Source organism: Hemitrygon akajei, chromosome 5, assembly GCF_048418815.1.
Source record: "Hemitrygon akajei chromosome 5, sHemAka1.3, whole genome shotgun sequence".
NCBI lineage: Eukaryota > Metazoa > Chordata > Chondrichthyes > Myliobatiformes > Dasyatidae > Hemitrygon > Hemitrygon akajei.
The window spans coordinates 145106938-145125528 of record NC_133128.1 but is presented as its reverse complement, the minus strand read 5'-3'; the positions used below and the strand labels follow the sequence as shown (position 1 = coordinate 145125528).

General features: G+C 39.9%; 1 protein-coding gene across 1 annotated transcript; it reads right to left on the bottom strand.

Moving 5' to 3' along the window:
• Positions 1 to 10415: 10415 nt before the first annotated feature.
• Positions 10416 to 17693, bottom strand: LOC140728270 (uncharacterized). Its single transcript, XM_073046765.1, has 12 exons — positions 17536 to 17693; positions 17309 to 17412; positions 16653 to 16781; positions 15901 to 16032; positions 15756 to 15800; positions 14230 to 14274; positions 13288 to 13332; positions 13048 to 13089; positions 12426 to 12470; positions 11794 to 11838; positions 10811 to 10855; positions 10416 to 10679 (listed from the first exon to the last, which is right to left on the bottom strand). The coding sequence occupies exons 1-12, from the start codon at positions 17585 to 17587 to the stop codon at positions 10650 to 10652; spliced, it is 759 nt and encodes a 252-aa protein (XP_072902866.1). The 5' UTR covers positions 17588 to 17693; the 3' UTR covers positions 10416 to 10649.
• Positions 17694 to 18591: the final 898 nt, after the last annotated feature.

The following is an 18591-nucleotide window of genomic DNA, read 5'->3' as shown; positions in this document are numbered from 1 at the left end:
TTGGTTTGCTGTTGTTTTGCTGCTTGTTGTGTTCTGCCAAGCATGGTGTGCATGCTATGTTGGAATATGTGGCAACATCTGTGGGCTGCCAGCACATCCTTAGATGTGTTGGTTCTGAACACAAATGATGCATTTCACTGTATGTTTCCATTTACATGAGAGAGATACATCTAAATCTGAGAATTGTGTCAGGAATTTGCAATCTGCAGTCATTAGTGATTATCCCCACTTCTGGCCATATGATAGAGGGCTGGTCATTGATGAAACATTGAAGTTGGCTGGTGAAGGATACTGCAATGTGGTATCTTTCCAGTGATGTCCTGGGGCCTGATGATCTACATTAACCAAAACCACTTCCATTGTACGAGGCATTTATCCAGCTGGTGGATAACTTTCACCATTGTTCCTATTTACTTTTGTTCCAGCTCCTTTATAAGTACACAGGGTTAACAAGGCTGTTCCTTTCATCTCACTTCTGGAATACAGATCCTGCATCCTTGTTTGGACCAACATTACATTTATATTTGGAGCCCAGTGACCTTGGCAGAATCCAAGTTGAGTATTAGTGACCATGTTCCTGTCACTAACATGGCCAACAATATATCTTATCTCTTTGTTGATGACTGAACATAGATCAACAAGGCAGAAATAGCAGAAATAAAGTTTTTGTTTGGTCTTTGTGGATAGAGCATACCACTAGACAAATCTCCAAAAACAAGCTGAGTGCCAGGAGACACTGTAATGAATACTGTGTTGAATCTCCTAGTATTGCCATAGCTAAACTGGAACATAAGAGTATGATGCCTTGGAACTGTTGAGTGCACACAGCAGCCAAAAAAGATACAAACAGACACACACGGTTAAGCAAGTTTGGATTGTAACTGTTGGAAATATCCTGACTGGTTGCATTATAGTTCGGAATGGCATTTCAATTCTGCAGGAACATAAGGAGCTGGAGAGAGTAATGGATTTAACCCAGTTCATCCCAAGCACATCCCTTCCCACCGCTGGAAGTATCTACAAGTGGCACTGCCTCAGGAGGGCAGCATGCATCATCAAAGATCCCCATTGTTTTACCATGCCATCTTCTTGCAGCTATCATTGCACAGAAGGTACAGAAACTTACAGTCCCACATCACCAAGTTCAAAAACAGCTACAGTCCTTCAACCGTTTGGTTCTTGAAACAACCAATATAACCCAAATCACGACAGCTTAGCCACGCGATGACTATTTTGATCATTTTGCACTAAAATGTATTTTCATTTAATTTTTATTCTACTTGCGTTCTTCCTTGTAAAAATTGTATATAATTTATAGTTTATGTTTATCTAGTGAATTTTCCAGTCAAGATGGCACCCGTGAACGATTCCTCGGGCGACATCTTCCAGATAGTCAATCACTTTAGCTTTTCTACATCTACTTTTTACTTAGTTTTGTTTTTGAAACTGTTGGACCCTGTGACTTACGGTCTGTAGTTTGATTCAGTGAGCTCATGCTCTGCTGTTCCCAAGAAAACTCCAGCAGAGAAGTGTAAGCAAGCTTGAGCTACCACGAGGAAAAGCTCAGAGACGAGATGAGGGGCCATGATCAACTATGTTTCCTGCCGGTTAGTGCATTGAGGTAGATTGAAGCATCGAGTCAAATGCAGAGGGGAGTGAATGGTTCTCGAAGAGGCTGCTGATTCGTGTGTCTTTCCTCAGAGAGGCTGTTGGGTCCTGATACTCTTGGAAATGTTATCAAAATTCTGTGATTTATGGATTGGACTGTAGTTCAAGCTAACTGTAGTTCATATTGGCCTCTTTCAGTTCTATGTTGTTTTACATGTTCTCGCCCATTATTTCTTGTTGTGGATTGGGGGCTGGGATTTCGGGTGATCTGTTATTTTTTCTGTGCGAAGGAGGGGATGGGAGTGTTTGGGCTTGCGAGTTTTTGTTTCTGTTTCTTTATCTATGGGGGGCATAGAATTGATGTTTTCCTTTTAACTACTTAGCTGATTTTCTATGTTCTGTAGCATTCTGGAGAAGACAAATTCAGAGTTGTATTCTGCACAAGTATCATGATAATAAAATTAACCTTTGAACCTTTACATTATGCTTGTATAACGTTATATGCCCGTGATGCTGCTGCAGGTAAGATTTTCTTTGTATCTGTGCACACATGTGCATTTGACGATAACTCAACTTTGACTTCTGAGTGAGCACACATGCACACTCACCAAACACAAATAGGCACTCAGTAACATAGACATATACACTGATAACTAGAAGCAAACACACAGGCACACAGACACACGCGCGTGCACACAGATATGTATATCCACAACTTACACAAAGATGCTTCCAGGCAGACAGAGTCACATACCACACACAAAACAGACATAGACAAGATCATACACACTCAAGACACACACAGACATGCAAAGACATACAGTGACTAAGACTGGAGAATGTCCAAAGTCATTCTTTTGTTTAAGAAGGGCAACAGTGACAAACTAGGAAATTATTGTCTTATATCAGTGGTTGTGAGATTATTGGAGAAGAATCTCATGGACATGACACAGTTACATTTGGAAAAGACGGGCTTAGTAGGAATAGGCTTTGTGCAGAGGAGGTCCTGTGTCACAAATATGATTGCAGTTTGAGGTGAAGATGAAGATGATTAGCAAGTGTGGGTTAATGAATGTTGTCTACATGGACCTTATATTTGGCAAGGTTCCTCATTATAATCCAGAAGATTAAGTCACATGGGATCCACACTGAGATGGTAGATTGAAACCAAAATTGGCTTAGTCATCAAAGACGGAGGCATTGTGGTGAAGGAAAATCATTCTGACTGGAGATCCACAGGGTTCAGTGGTGGGATCTCTGTAGTTTGTAATATATAAATTGATCTTGGATGAAAATGAGATTCTGTGGACATGAACGGGACACTCAGATGGCAAGTTGCCTCCCAGGTGCCATGGTCAGGGACATCTCGGATTGTGTCCACAACATTTTGGAGACAGGGAGAGCAGTCCTCCCTCTTGGTACATATTGGTACCATGACATAGGAAGGAAAAGCAAAGAGGTCCTGAAGAAAGAATTTAGAGAGCTAGGCAGAAAACTGAGAAGCAGGGCCTCCAGGATAGTAATTTCTGAATGTTACCTGTGCCACATGCCAGTGAGGGTAGAAACGGGATGATTTGGCAGATAAATGCGTGGCTGAGAAGCTGGTGTGGGGGGGGGGGGCAGGGATTCAGGTTCTTGGAGCATTGGGATCTCTTCTGGGGAAGGTATCACCTGTAAGAAAGGAACAGGTTGCACGTGAACCCGTGGGGGACCAATATTCTTGAGGCAGGTTTGCTAAAACTGTTGTGGAGGATTTGGCAGGGGTGTGAGAACCGGAATGAAGGGACTTAGGATACGATGGATAGTGAAAAAGATAAGATAGCATGCAGTCAGACTGTTGAGAAGGGCAGGTAGATGATAGCCAGCAGGGTGAGTATCAGTGTATTAAGGATGCAGAATCAAAAAGGGTAGCAATTGCAGCACGCAAAGTGTTATATGTCAGTGCACAGAGTATAAGAAATAAGGTGGATGATCTTGTTGCACTATTACAGATTGCCAGGTATGATGTTGTGGCCATCACTGAATCATGGCTGAAGGATGGTTGTTGGTGGGAGCTGAAAGTCCAAGGTTACACATTGTATCGGAGGGATAGGAAGGTAGGCAGAGGGGGTGGTGTGGCTCTACTGGTAAAGAATGGCATCAAATCAGTAGAAAGATGTGACATAGGATCGGAAGATGTTGAATGCTTGTGGGTTGAGTTAAGAAACTGCAAGGGTAAATGGAGTCTGATGGCAGTTATATACAGGCCTCCAAACAGTAGCTGGGATGTAGAGTATAGATTTCAACAGGAAATAGAAAAGGTGTGTCAAAAGGGCAATGTTATGATAATCATGGGAGATTTTAACATGCAGGTTGATTGGGAAAATCAGGTTGTTAATTGATCTCAAGAGAGTGAGTTTGTTGAATGCTTATGAGATGGCTTTTCAGAGCAGTTTGTTGTTAAGTCTACGAGAGGATCAGCTATACTGGATTGGGGTTCTGTAATGAACCAGAGGCAATTAGGAAGCTTAAGGTAAAATAACCCTTAGGAGCCAATGATGATAATATGATTGAGTTAAACTTGAAATTTGTTAGGGAGAAAGTAAAGTTTGACATAGCAGCATTTCAGTGGAGTAAAGGAAATTGCAGTGGTATGAGAGAGCAGTTGGCCAAAATAAATTGGAAGGAGCTGCTGGCAGGGATGACAGCAGAGCAGCAATGGCGTGAGTTTCTGGGGGAAATGGGGAAGGTGCAGGACAGATGTGTTCCAAAAATGAAGAAATACTCAAATGATAAAATAATACAACAATGGCTGACAAGGGAAGTTAAAGCTAATGTAAAAACAAGGCAAAAATTAGTGGGAAGATAGAGGATTGGGAAGCTTTAAAAATTATGGTGCCAGGGGACTGGAAAATTGTAAATGTCACTCCACTCTTTAAAAAAAGTAGGAAGGCAGCAGAAAAGAAATTATAGATCAGTTAGCCTGACCCCAGTGGTTGGGAAGATGTTGGAGTCAATTGTTAAGGATGAGGTTATGGAGTACTTGGTGACACAGGACAAGATAGGACAAAGTCAGCATGGTTTCTGTAAGGGAACACCTTGCCTGACAAACATGTTGCAATTCTTTGAGGAGATTGCAAGTAGGATAGATAAAGGGGATGTTGTATATTTGGACTTTCAGAAGGCCTATGACAAGCTGCCATACATGAGGTTGCTTATGACAGGAAAGTTATTGGCATGGTTAGAGCATTGGCTGATTGGTACGAGGCAGCTAGTGGGAATAAAAGGATCCTTGTCTGGTTGGCTGCCAGTGACTAGTGATCCTTGGGGGTCGGTGTTGGGACAGGTTCTTTTTATGCTGTATATCAATGATATAGGTGATGGAATAGATAGCTTTGTTGTCAGATTTGCAGATGATACTAGGACTGGTGGAGAAGCAGGTAGCGTTGAGGAAACAGGTAGGCTGCAGAAGGACTTAGATAGAATGGGGAAGCGAGTGGCAAATGGAATACAATATTGGGAAATGCATGGCCATGTACATTGGTAGTAGAAATAAATGTGCAAACTAATTTCTAAAAGGTGAGAAAATCCAAAAATCTGAAATGCAAAGGAACTTGGGAGTCCTTGTGCAGAACGTCCTAAAGGTTAACTTGGAGGCTGAGTCGGTGGTGAGGAAGGCAAATGCAATGTTGGCATTCATTTTAGGATGTCTAGAATACAAGAGCAGGGATGTGATGCTGAGGCTTTATAAGGTACTGGTGAGGCTACACCCTGAGTATTTTGAACAGTTTTGGGCTCCTCATCTAAGAAAAGGTGTCCTGCCATTGGAGAGCGTCCAGAGGCGGTTCACAAGGATGATTCTGGGGATTATCATACGAGGAATGTTTGATGGTTCTCGATCTGTACTCATTGGCATTTAGATGGATGGGGGGCTGGATTTCATTGAAACCTTTTTGTATTTTACGAGGCCTAGACAGAGTAGATGTCGACAGGATGTTTTGCATGGTGGGGGAGTCTAGGACAAGAGGGCACAGCCTCAGGATAGAGAGGTGTCCATTTATAATAGAGATGTGAAGAAATTTCTTTAACCAGAGTGTGGTGAATTTGTGGAATTTGATACCACAGGCAGCTACGGAGGCCAGGTCGTTGGGTGTATTTAAGGCCAAGATTGATAGGTTCTTGATTGGACATGGCATCAAAGGTTCTGTGGAGAAGGCCGGGAAATGGGGTTGAGGAGGGGAAAAAAGGATCAACCATGACTGAAAAATGGAGCAGACTTGATGGGCCAAATGGCCTAATTCTGCTCCTTTGCCTTATGGACATATGGTCTTATGGAAAATTTAGATGATCACACTAGTAAGTTTTCAGACAGCTCAAAAACTGGTGGAATAGTGGATCGTGAAGAAAGTTGTCAAAGGATATAGCAGGAATAAGATCAGTTGTGTATTTATAAAGATAAAGAAAAGATTAGCTTTATTTGTCACTTGTATATTGAAACATTCAGTGAAATGCATTGTTGCCTCAAATCAAATCAGCAAGGTTTGTGCTGGAGAGCCTGGCAAGTGTCACAATGCTGCCGCACCAACATTGCATGTCCACAACTTATTAACCGTAACCGTATGTCTGTGGAATCTGGGAGGAAAGTGGAGCACCCGAAGGAAACCCGTACAGTCATGGGAAGAACATACAAACTCCTTACAGGCATAGGCATAAATTGAAACCCAATCCATGATCACTGGTGCTGTAATAGTGTTATGTTGACCGCTGTGCTACTGTGCTACCCCAATGGAGGGGAGAAAGAGGTGGAGAAATGGCAGAAGGACCTATTGGTTTCTTTGCCATGCTTTTGGCACCAACGTAACATGCTCACAACTTACTGACCATAACCTTATGTCTTTGGTATATGGGAGGAAACTGGAGCATAAGGAGGAAACTCATTTGGTTATGGGGAGAATGTACGGACTTCTTACAGGCAGTGGCAGGAACTGAATCCCAATCAGTGATCACTGCCACTGTAGCAACATCATGCTAACCACTATGTTACTGTGTTGCTCCACTGGAGGAGAGAAAGGGGTGGAGAAATGGCAAAAGCTGCTGAATCTGGACTATGTGCGATGGTGCATTTTGGGAATTCAAGTGCACGGGATTAAAGAGGGAGGAGCAGAATAACTAGTCAAGGAAAATGTCATGGCAGTACTCAGTCAGGACAGACTGGAGAGCGTGTCTACTGAGGCTTCATGGGTAGAACAGAGAAAGTTATGACCATGTTAACGGGATTATATTATGCACTACCCAACAACGTGGGACTTAAAGGAGCAAATTTGCAGAGTGATTGCAGACTGTTGCAAGAAACATAATGTTGTGATAGTAGGTGATTTTAACTTTTCACATGTTGACTGGAACTCCCATACTGTAAAAAAGGCTGTATGGGAAAGAGCTTGTGAAATGTTTTCAGGAAGTTTCCTTAATTATTACATAAAGTTCCAACTAGAGAGAGTGTGATACTTGACCTCCTATTAGAGAAAGAGACAGGTCAGGTGACAAAAGTCTGTGTAGGAGAACACTTTGCATCTAATGATCATAACTTCATTAGTTTCAGGGCAGTTATGGAAACGATAGATCTGGGATTGCGTTGAGATGCTAAATTGAAGAAAGACCAACTGTGATGGTATCAGAAGGGATTTGGCAAGTGTGGATTTGGACAGGTTGTTTTCTGGCCATGGTATACTTGATAAATGGAAGGCTTTCAAAAGTAAATTTTGAGAGTACAGTGCTTATATATTCCTGTTAGAATAAAAGACAAGGATAACCGATTTATGGAACCTTGGTTTTCAAGACACATTGAGGCTCTGGTTAAGAAAAAGAAGGAGGTATATAGAAGGTATAGGTAGGCAGGAACAAATGAAGTACTTGAGGAATATAAGAAATGCAAGAGAACACTTAAGAAGGAAATCAGGATGGTTAAAAGGTATTCTCAGGAATCAGATATATAAGTATTTATACAGACAGGTATTGATTGGGGACAATCAACGTGACTTTTTGCATGGTAAGTCATGTCTAACCAATCTTATAGAGGAAATTGCCAGGAAAGTGGATGAAAGCGAGGCAATGGATGTTGTCTATATGAACATTAGCAAGGCCTTTGACAAGGTCCCACACAGGAGGTTGGTCAAGAAGATTTGATTGCTTGGTATTCAAGAAGAGGTAGTAAATTGGATTAGACATCGGCTTTGTGGAAGAAGCCAGAGAATGGTTGTAGACGTTTGTCTCTCTGACTGGAGGCTTGTGACTTGTGGTGTGCCGCAGGGATCAGTGCATGGTCCATCATTGTTTGTCATCTATATCATCAATCTGGATAATAATGTGGTTAACTGGATCAGTAAATTTGTGGAAGACACAAAGATTGGGGATGTAGTGTACAGTGAGGAAGACTATCAAAGCTTGTGGTGGTTCTGAATTAGTTGGTGAAATGGCTGAAAATGGCAGATTGAATTTAATGCTTACATGTGCAAGGTGTTGCACTTGGGGAGGACCAAACAGGGAAGGTCTTACATGGTACGCGGTAGGGGACTGAGGAGTGTGGTAGAACAGAGGGATCTGGGAATACAGATCCATAATTCCTTGAAAGTGACATTGCAGGTAAATATAGCATAAAGGAAGCTTGTTTCACGTTGGCCTTGATAACATATAAGACGTTGGTGAGACCTAACTTAGAGTATTGTGCCCAGGTTTGGTCACCTACCTCCAGAGAAGATGTAAATATGATTGAAAGTGTGCAGAGAAAATTTACAAAGATGTTTCTTGTACTTGAGGATCTGAGTTTTAGGGAAAGATTGAACAGATTTGGGCTTTAGCCCTAGAATTTAGAATTTATTTAAATCTTGCATCCATCCCACAATGTGAGGGAGTAATAGTCTTTGCATTATGATGCTGTTGCAATGTGAATTTAAAAGTCTAATGGCTTGTAGAAAGAAACTGTCCCATAGCCTGTTGGTCCTGACTTTAATGCTGCGGTACCATTTGCCAGACGTAAGCAGCTGAAACAGTTTATGGTTGGGGTGACTGGTGTCCCTGATGATCTTCCAGGCCTTCTTTCTGCACCTGCTGCGATAAATGTCCTCAATGGAGGGAAGCTCATACTCGCAGATGTGCTGGGCTGTCTGTACCATACTGCAGTTCCCAACAATCAAGGTTGGTACAGATCTCGTACCAGGTGGTGATACAGCCAGTCAGTATGGTCTCAACGGTGCCCCTGTAGAGGGTCTTGAGGATCTGGGGGGTCATGCTGAACTTCTTCAGTCACCTGAGGTGGAAGAGACCCTGTTCTGGTCTTTTTGCCACAAATCCGGTGAGTACAGTCCAGGTGAGATCATCGGTGATGTGTATATGAGGAACTTGAAACTAGTTACCCTCTCAGCTGCAGTCCCATTGATGTTGATTGGACTGAGCCTGTCCCCATTCCTCCTGTAATCCACAATTATCTCTTTTGTTTTTTGGACATTGAGGAAAAGGTTGTTATCTTGGCACCACTGAGTCAGGGTGTTAACCTCTCCTCTGTAGGCGATCTCATCACCGCTAGAAATAAGTCTGATCAAAGTCGTGCTATCTGCAGATTGGAGCTGTGTGTGGCTGTATAGTTGAGGGTGTAAAAGGAGTAGAGAAGGGGACTCAGAACACAACCTTGGGGAACACCTGTGTTGAAGGTCAGAGAGGCAGAGGTGAGGGAGCCCATCCTTACCACCTGCCGGCGATCCAATAGGAAGTCTGTAACGTGTGGTGATAAGCAAGGCCTCCTTGCCTGTGTAAGACCAGTTTTCATTAGACTTAATGTAGTTAATTTTAAAAACTTTCAGAGACCTTACTCTCTTAGCTGGCAATTCAAAGTGTATGTCTTTGAATTGCCATCCTCTTTGGAGCTGTCATACGAGAGCTACAAGAAACATACCATTATGGAGGAGCTTTGAACATTGGCTGAATGTGTGTGCTTGGCTATATCAGGCTGCTGCTTGATGAGTCTATGTGATGGCTATTTTAACTTAGTCACTCGTCCTGAAATTTTAATGGAGGACCTCATAGTGTTGACTGGACTGGATGTGACATTGTCCCATTCACATCATCCCATTCTCCTGAAAGCCTTCTTGCTGCTTTCAGCAGATTAGTATCATAGAGTCATAGAGCACTACAGCACAGAATAAGCCCCTCGACCCATCTAGTCCATGCTGGCATGGTTATCTGCCTCGTCCCACCCACGTGCTATCATAGCCCTCCACACCTCTCTCATCCACATACCTATCCAAACTTATCTTAAATGTTAAGATTGAACCTGCGTCCACCATTTCCACAGATGAAGTAGCTTCCCCTCAGATTTCCTTTCAATATCACAATTTGCACACTAATCCTATGATCTCAAGTTCTAGGCTCACCAGCGGAATGGTAAATACCTCTATCTATAATCCTCATTAACTTTGTATATTTAGGTCAGAGCTCATTCATACCAATAACCTTACAGTAGCTATTTTCAAAACAAAGGGTTTACTTCCAAAAAAACAGAGACAGAAAAATGTTGTCTGGTCATTTTGACTCAAGGTGCAAGATTCTGTGCTCACAAAAGAGTTCACTGAGCTAATGCTGGATTTTGGATCAGGAAACGTGGAGACTTTAAATTTTAGTTTGGGCCATGGAAATACCACTCTCACATCTCCACACCAGTCTTTAACCAGCTAAGTATGCTGCTCATCCTAATTATCTGTAGACTGACAAATCCTGTCTGAGTGCAACAGCCTAATTCAAATACAATTAGTAGAATGAAAAACTTGTTTCAAAGAACATGTGAATAAATCCTTTATAATTTTAATTTGATCCATAGTACACAATACAACATTACACACCAATATACAGAACATTTACAATGTATAGATATCCCTAGGTACATTTTATGTACAGTTAAGAGCCCCAGGCCCCTTGCTCTTATATATGAAAAAAATTGACAACATTTTCTTTAATTGGAACCAGATTTCCTTGTGTTTCACATAGAACTTGAACTTTCAGATGCTTCTTTCTGATTAGTGTTGGAACCTTGAATCCTCGTATTCCTAGGATGGACGGAATTAACAGATCTGTTATAGTAATAGTAATTTATATACAAGAAATATAGTTATTTTAGAATAATTTTTGCATTTGTGATAATGATAGCAAGGCAATTATCTGACACAGTTATACTTACATTTGAATATTCTTCATGTGATAATTCTGTTGATTGGCTTTTCTCCTGAATGAAAATAATATATATATATTTAGAATTATTTCTAAACAAAAAGCATAAATAATATCTGGTTGTAAATCAGGAAGTGAGAACAATTTATATTCCTGAGGTACAGTTCATTTGCTCAATGTTAGAGTTAAAATATCCTTAATGAAGTTTGAATTTCTGCTGTGCAGAAATTGTCAATATAGGAGGAGTCAATGGCTATTCTAATATTGGAGGAATGTTCCATCAATTAATCACTGTAGTTCTGAACTTCCCTGGAACCTATAATTACATGAGGAGAATATAAGATGGGCAGCTTTTAGGAATCCATTAGATTTACCTATCCACAGATCATTGGTGCTATCAGGGTAATTGATCTGGGTTACTCTAAAGTTCAGGGAGCAAAAGCTCAGCTTCACCCAACAATCCTCTGATTATAGTTGTAGAGAATCCAATAAGAGCTGAATCACTGCATTTAAGTGTAAACTTCAGATTCTGTTCTGACACTTCTCAGTTCAAATTTCCTTATTATCTCCATGTTCCCTTATGACATAAAAAGAGGCTATAATATTCTGTACTGATGCTGTAAAAAGCTCATTTTTATACCCTTGAACTTGAAGTTGAGGCTGTTTCAGCTTACTGAGTCTATGTCAGCCTACAAAGCAATCTCTGCCTCAGTTTTCTCCGTGCTTATCTTCCCCATATTCCGATTTGCTGCCACGGATTTTGCCATTCATCCACACTCCCACAATTAACCCACCAACTTGTATGTCTTTGGGTGTGAAATAAACCTGGAGCACCTTCTGGAAACCCAAATAATTGCAGGGAGAACATGGGTCTGTGTGGAATTTGGGTCGCTGGAATGTTTAGATAGCAGCTCTACTAGCTAAACGCCTGCACCATCCCAACAACTAGCTATACGAGAAAGTAAGCAGATAAAACTCTCAGCTTAAACTTACATTTGAAGATTCCTGGAGATATGTCTCCTCTGATCTGCTTCTCATCTGTATGAAAACATCAGGACAGGATTAATGAAAACATCTGGTAAATGATAAATTAACTCTAAGCAAATGATTTTGAATTTAAATTAGTTTGATGTGGACATATCAGAACTGTAATTCAGTGATTCGGTATTGTGATAAAGAAGTCCTCACCAAACCTCTCATGTTCTATCATGTACTGCAATGATCAATACAGAACTGGTATAAGGACTCCAGGGTCAATAGTTATGTAATGATAGGGACACATCCCATCCATTAGTATCTCTTGTATTAACCCTGCTATTCTGCACCAGGAAGGATGAGTACTTGGTGTTTTTCTTTGTTTTGAGTATAACAAACTCTGTCTCTGACACTTTTTCCTTGCAATTTGGTATTCAGCTCACTTTATCCTTCGAGAACCAACTCATCCTATATTGGGGTCATTTCAGCAATCCCTTTACAAACATTGTAAACCCCACCCTGGAATTTTGAATTAAATGAAATTGCTCTCTCAGTCTGTCCTGAAACTGAAATTCAGGGCTTCACATTTTATTGCCCAAAATCAAGTTCTCCAAGAAAATCATTTGACAAGTCCTCCAGTTTATACTCACATCTGATGTCTCCTCCAGTGATGTCTCTATTGATCTGGTTTTGACCTGTGTGAAAATATTAATATTTAAAAATTTGGCATAGGAGAGCAAAGAGTCATAAGAGTTAAAATGTTACCAACTAATTAAATGTCAAGTTACAAATGAGCTATTATTAAATCTGAATATTTTGGAATTTCAGCTCTTTGCTAAGCATTGGGTTAGCGAATTCTTCACCGAGTACCTATTATTCTGCATTGTGGCAATAGTCAGCACATCCTTCATGCAGAGAGGGATAGGGTCACGAGATAATCTAACTGAGACAACCACTCCCTTCAACTGGTCTTTGCTGTGTTGAACTTCCACAGAACTTGTTCCTTAGATGAGAAGAACATAAATGAGGCTTCTGTCAGAAAGCTATCAGTTGTACGCGTTGTCAGGGGAGTGTGTTCTCGATGATCTTATGTCACCGCAGATTCAGTGAAGAACAAACTCATGTGGCTAGTGAACACCCAACAGCAAATGAGCTCTGTATCTCCTTTTCTATTGACTAAGTAAATGCCTCTGACTACTCTGAGAACTTAATCTGTTTCACATTTTTTTGTAGTTAAGAATCAGAAAATAAAATTTCCCAGATTAAACTTACTTTTAAAGATTCCAGTGATGTTTCTTCTGATTCACTTTGTGCCTATATTAAAATATTATTCACAAGTTTAGCAAAAAGTGTATTGATACCTGTTTTTCATTTATATATAAAAATATTTTAAAATGTCAAAATGTTATGAATATAGAAATATTAGTCATGGTATATTCTCAGTTGTATTCAATGGCTCAGTATTCAGGATCAACAGAAAAATCATCTTGTGAAGTTTCAACTAATACTCACATCTGCTGTCTCTTCCAGGGATGTGTCCTCTGACTCTGTTTGGTCCTGTAAAGAAATATTAATATTTACATTTCAGCACAGAAGACAAAAGTGCTATCTTAAAAACTATTTCCCAGCAGTATAAGATTTAACTATTAGGTTATTAATGAGAGTTTAGAAGTCATAGAACACTACAGCACAGAAACAGGCCTTTTGGCCCATCTAGTCTGTGCTGAACTATTAATCTACCTCGTCCCATTGACCTGCAATCGGACCATAACCATGTACTTAGGAAATGTCTCTTAAATGTTGAAATCAAACTCACATCCATCACTTCTGCTGGGAGCTTGCTCCTCACTCTCACCATCCTCTGAGTGAAGAAGTTCCCCTGCTTGTTCCCCCTAAAGATTTCACCTTTCACACTTAACCCATGATCTCCAGTTCTCATATCACACAATTTTAGTGGAAAAAGCTTGTTTGAATTTCCCCTATCAATGTCCCTCATGATTTTTGTATACCTATATCAAACCTCTCCTCATTCCCTCATGCAATTGGGGGTAAAAAGTTCTAATTTGATCAATCTCGACTGAAGTTTGGAGAGGGGAAGACTCCACCAGGTATCTCATGTTCCACAGTAGCAATGTGTCAACACAACCCTGGAATTGTAGAACTGCAAGATCAATGATGGGGGTGAGATTTCCCCTAGCTGGGTTGACTTCCCTCAGAACTATTGAATAGTGTACATTGAAAGGGGAGATTCAATGTGTGGCTGCTGTTAGGAAGGCATTAGCATTTACTGCCTTGATGCTGCTAGTGGCTGGATAGAGCCTCTCTCTCTCTCTCTCTCTCTCTCTCTCTCTCTCTCTCTCTCTTACTGTTCCTGCAGATTTCAACCAATAACTAAAATCCTCAGTTTCTATCTTGATGACATATTATATTTAAGAATCATTAGCTTAAACTTACATTTGATGGCTCTTCCAGTGAAGACTCGACTGATTTGCTTTCCACCTGCATTAAGATATTATTCATATGTTTAATGAAGAATTAATTGATAAACTATGTATATGCTTCTCATTTATAAAAAAAAATCTAAAAACGATGATACAGTGGATTCTGGTTAATTGGGACACATCAGGAACAGTCCTGTTTGGCTCAATTAAGCGGCTGCCCCAATTAGCAGAAGTTTCATGGAAATAGTTAAAATGGTATAACAAAGACAAACTGAGTAACAAATTATATATTTAAATGAATAGAGAATGAACTAGAATGCTACCAATACTACTACCGTACAATAAAACTCTGTATTAGCTCCTAATACTTATCAATGAAGGAATTAATCTGTGTCACATTCTTTTGACTGTAAAAGAACAAAATCAGCGCAAAAACCTAGAGTGGACAATGAACTGCTTTCATACAGTGCTGTCAATGATTGCAACTTCTAAATCTTCATTTTAATTGTAACATTTAAGACAATTGTCAATACCTTCAAGTTCTTCATAGTTCCTAACTTGTTGAAGTCATAAAATCTTTTCATTTTTACTCCTGGCCATTCCTAGCATCTTCAAGCATGACTGCTTGAAACCTCAGTGAACAAAACAGTTCTGAATTGTCTTACTGCTTATTTCTTGCCAACTATCAGTGACAAAACTTACTGCTTTTTGAAGACGAACACTAGCAACTGATGCTATTTAAAAACTGTTTACTTGAATCATAGTGTAACGTCTGATGACCACGCAAGTGCACACAACAGCTGCTAATTAGAAATGGTTTGGCAACAGTTTTCTGCCCTAATTAAGTTGCATAGTGTCCCAAATAAATGAACGGAATCCCAGATATTTTCTTGATTAATTTTTGTTCTTTATGAGTTGTCCCAAATAAGCGGCTGCCCTGATTTAACGATGGCCCAGTTAACCGGAATCCACTGTATTACAATGTCAATACTTTCAATTTAGGATTATACACTGCATTTGATAAATAACAAACTTTTAAAAAGTGACAAACAATGTTATAGAGATAGAATTGATAACCAGCGACATTTTACTTCTCAGATTCAATAGCTCAGTCAGAGTGAAAAGATCTTTGATATTCTGCTATCAATGGATAAAAGATGTTGATGAATGATATGATCATCAACTGGTATTTATTGTTTTAAACTTTCCTATTCAGTAAGGACCAACTATTAGAGATCCCTAGCAGCTTATGTTCTGCAAATAATGGCATCACACAAATCTCATTCTTTACACTTTCAGTTTGCTTTGACTTCATGGAGAAAAGCTACCCCAGGATTGGGGGAATTCTAAAATCCTTTGAAAATGTTAGAAATTTCCCATTGGAAAAAAGCACATGAATCCCTTCTCCTAATACCTTGAACAGAAATAAGCTGGTCTCTCAAGAGTCAATTATGGCAAAACTAATAGTGACATTTTATACTTTCTGGATAATTGAGATTAATGTGAAAATAGTTTATCAAGTCAGCAGTTAATACTCACATCTGATGTTTCTTCAAATGATGTCTCTCTTGACTCAGATATTTCCTGTACGAAAAGAGTAAGTTCACATCTTTAGCCAGGAATCCAAAGAAATATCCAATGAAATAAACTCTCATTGCCTTGAATAGTGTAAAGGTGAAGTTACCTCAATAGTGGCTTCACTTGATTCTGTCGAGTCACTCTCACTGTCAACTGTCTTCAGACCGTCACACTCCACTTCAATGTCAGCCACCTTATTGGCAAAGTATTCAACATGGCTTTTGCAAAACCCTTCCTCCTGTTAGAATAACATGATGTATTACATGATTGAAAATTTTGTTTTGAAGCAGAATGTCATTTAGCTCAATTTTCAGCACTTTCTACTGGCAGATTTTCCTATGATGTTGCTTAGTACTTAGGGCAGTTTCTATGACATATCTCAGTTTTTATGGTCTTTTTGCAAATTTAATATAGTACTCATGAAATCATACAACATGGGAACAGGACCTTCAGCATCTGTAGTGACAATCAAGCACTGAGCTGCATTAATACCATCGTTCCTCTCGCATCTCTATCATCTCCACCCCACTCCCACAATACTTTTACCAGCCACCTACGCTAAAGGCAATTATCCTACCAGCCAACACATCATTGGATGTTAGACAAAACCCATGCAGTCACATGGAGAACATACAAGTCCACACAGACATCACCCAAGGTCAGGATTGAACCTGGAGTTGTGAGGCCATTTCAATGGTGTATCTCAGTATTTCAAGTCCTTTCTCTTGATATAAATTGGTATTTAGAGATCTTTGTACCAGATGACCCAGGAGATATTGATCTCACATGTTTCAATACTACAGCAAAACTTACTACTCACAAGAAGCTTTTGATGTCACAGAATAACTCAGGACTTACAGCGATATTTTTAGGACGGAAATAGCAGCTGGGATCATCAAATTCCAGTCCAGAATTCTTGGAGCAGATGGTTTCTTTCACAGAGAATGTTAAATCCACACTGTATGACAGTTTACCTGTGCGATAGGTCTATTAACATAAACAAGTCATGAGTATGTTACTACATCTGCCAACCATAACTGGTCATATACAGCTTAGAACAGAAGAGGTCTGTATTCCATTCTGATGCTTTCATTTGACAGTCAGAATGACAATGTAACAGGGACCAAAGGTTTAACGCATCTGAGGGTAAGTTTAATTCTTTGCCCCTCATTGTGCAAAATGAACAATGTTCTGGAGCCTTCAGTTGCTACAGGAAATTAATGAACATTAAATGACAGAAAATCAGGATTTAGACATAGTTCAGAAGAAAATAAATCCCAAAGTTGGATGAAATTTCAAATCACAATTCCAAAGGTTGCTCCAGTCTCCAAAATCAAATACAGATTTAGAATTTAAATTCTTGAACTGAATTTCATGAAAAGTTGAGTATGCTTAATATTCTTTTCATATGTAATAAAGTGTCTAACTGTGCTCAATAATATTCTTCTAAAATATTCCTCCTCTAATAATAATACTCAGTCTGTGAAACACACTTGAAACAAGGACACACTTACATTTGCTACTCTTCTTCCAGTGATACCACACAGATTGGTAACCTTAGTGATTTCATTCAGCTTCAGAACTGAGGCTCTCAGAGCATCCTCAGGGACAGGCACTCCTGAAGAGAGAGAAAGCATATTTTACAAAATACTCCCTTTACCCATGCATGAAATATCACTGACTGGAGCTCATTACCAATAACTCAGTGTTCTTTGAGGTCCCACTCTCCCCTGGTACCTACCTAAGCAGTGGAGGATCTGCACGGCAATGATGGTGAGCAGGAAGGATTTCATTCTGCCTCGTGTGGGATGGACCGGCTAGTTTCTCAGAGCGAAGAAGCTGTTTTTCTCTCTCACTCTCGATCTGCTTTCACTTCGCTGCCTTTGGTCTTTATATCTTGCACCACCACCACATTCAAACACTGACTCATATTTACCTAGCTTGAAAGTCGTGGGCACAGGAACCAGATGAAAGGGGGGCTATAATATTGGCAAAGCCGCCTCCTCGAATCGTCATCATGTTTAGATTTGGTGGGAAAAGAGTGAAATCAGGTTTTATTCCTTAGAGTTTGAAATAATAAACTAATCAAAGAGAGGAAATTGTCATCATGAATCTGAACAAAGCTGCTCTTAATTCAAAGGAATTTACCTCTATGTTTCTTTCAATTAGAACAGGGTTGTTAATTTCAGGATTTTCCTGCACTTTCCAATAAACAAAGGTTAATCTCTGGGATTCTACTGCTAGCAACATTATTGATCAGAACAGTGTTTCATTTTCTATGGACATTTTTCTTTAAAGTTTCTATCATCTTTGTGAAGGGGTTGCTTAAATTAGTGGGATATTATAAAATGTAACTTGCTGGAATATGTTCAGGTAGGATTTGGCACTCCCAAGTCTAGGGGGCAATGTTACTGTATTTATCATTACCCCTGTAGCTTGACTGAATTCACTGGCACGTTACCTTCCATGATTTATTCAGGTCAGCTGCCAAATTCAAGTCCTTCCTGCAACAGCTTTCTACATTAAGCAGTTTCTGTTCTCCCTGATTCTTTCCCCCCAGTTCCTGCCATTCATCCCAGGGCTTATATTTGAACGATTTGTCCATTCTTCACATTGTTTTGACTGTGAACAATGTCACCAGAGAGACACTAAAATTGGCGATACAGAATCTTTATTCAGCACAACAAGCAGCCATTATTCTTGGGGACCTCTCAGTAGAGGTTCTCAAACCCAAAGGTACATCACATTTTTGTTAACTTTAGATCAAGGTAACAGGAGCTGATTCTATACAATTTTC

Excerpts from the sequence above, each read along its gene's own strand:
- LOC140728270 (XM_073046765.1), bottom strand. The coding sequence starts at position 17,587 with ATGAAATCCTTCCTGCTCACCATCATTGCCGTGCAGATCCTCCACTGC. Across the intron at positions 16,033-16,652 it reads TCCGTCCTAAAAATATCGCT|GAGGAAGGGTTTTGCAAAAG; the intron begins GTAAGTCCTGAG and ends TTATTCTAACAG. Across the intron at positions 11,839-12,425 it reads CACTGGAGGAGACATCAGAT|ATGAGAAGCAGATCAGAGGA; the intron begins GTGAGTATAAAC and ends GTTTTCATACAG.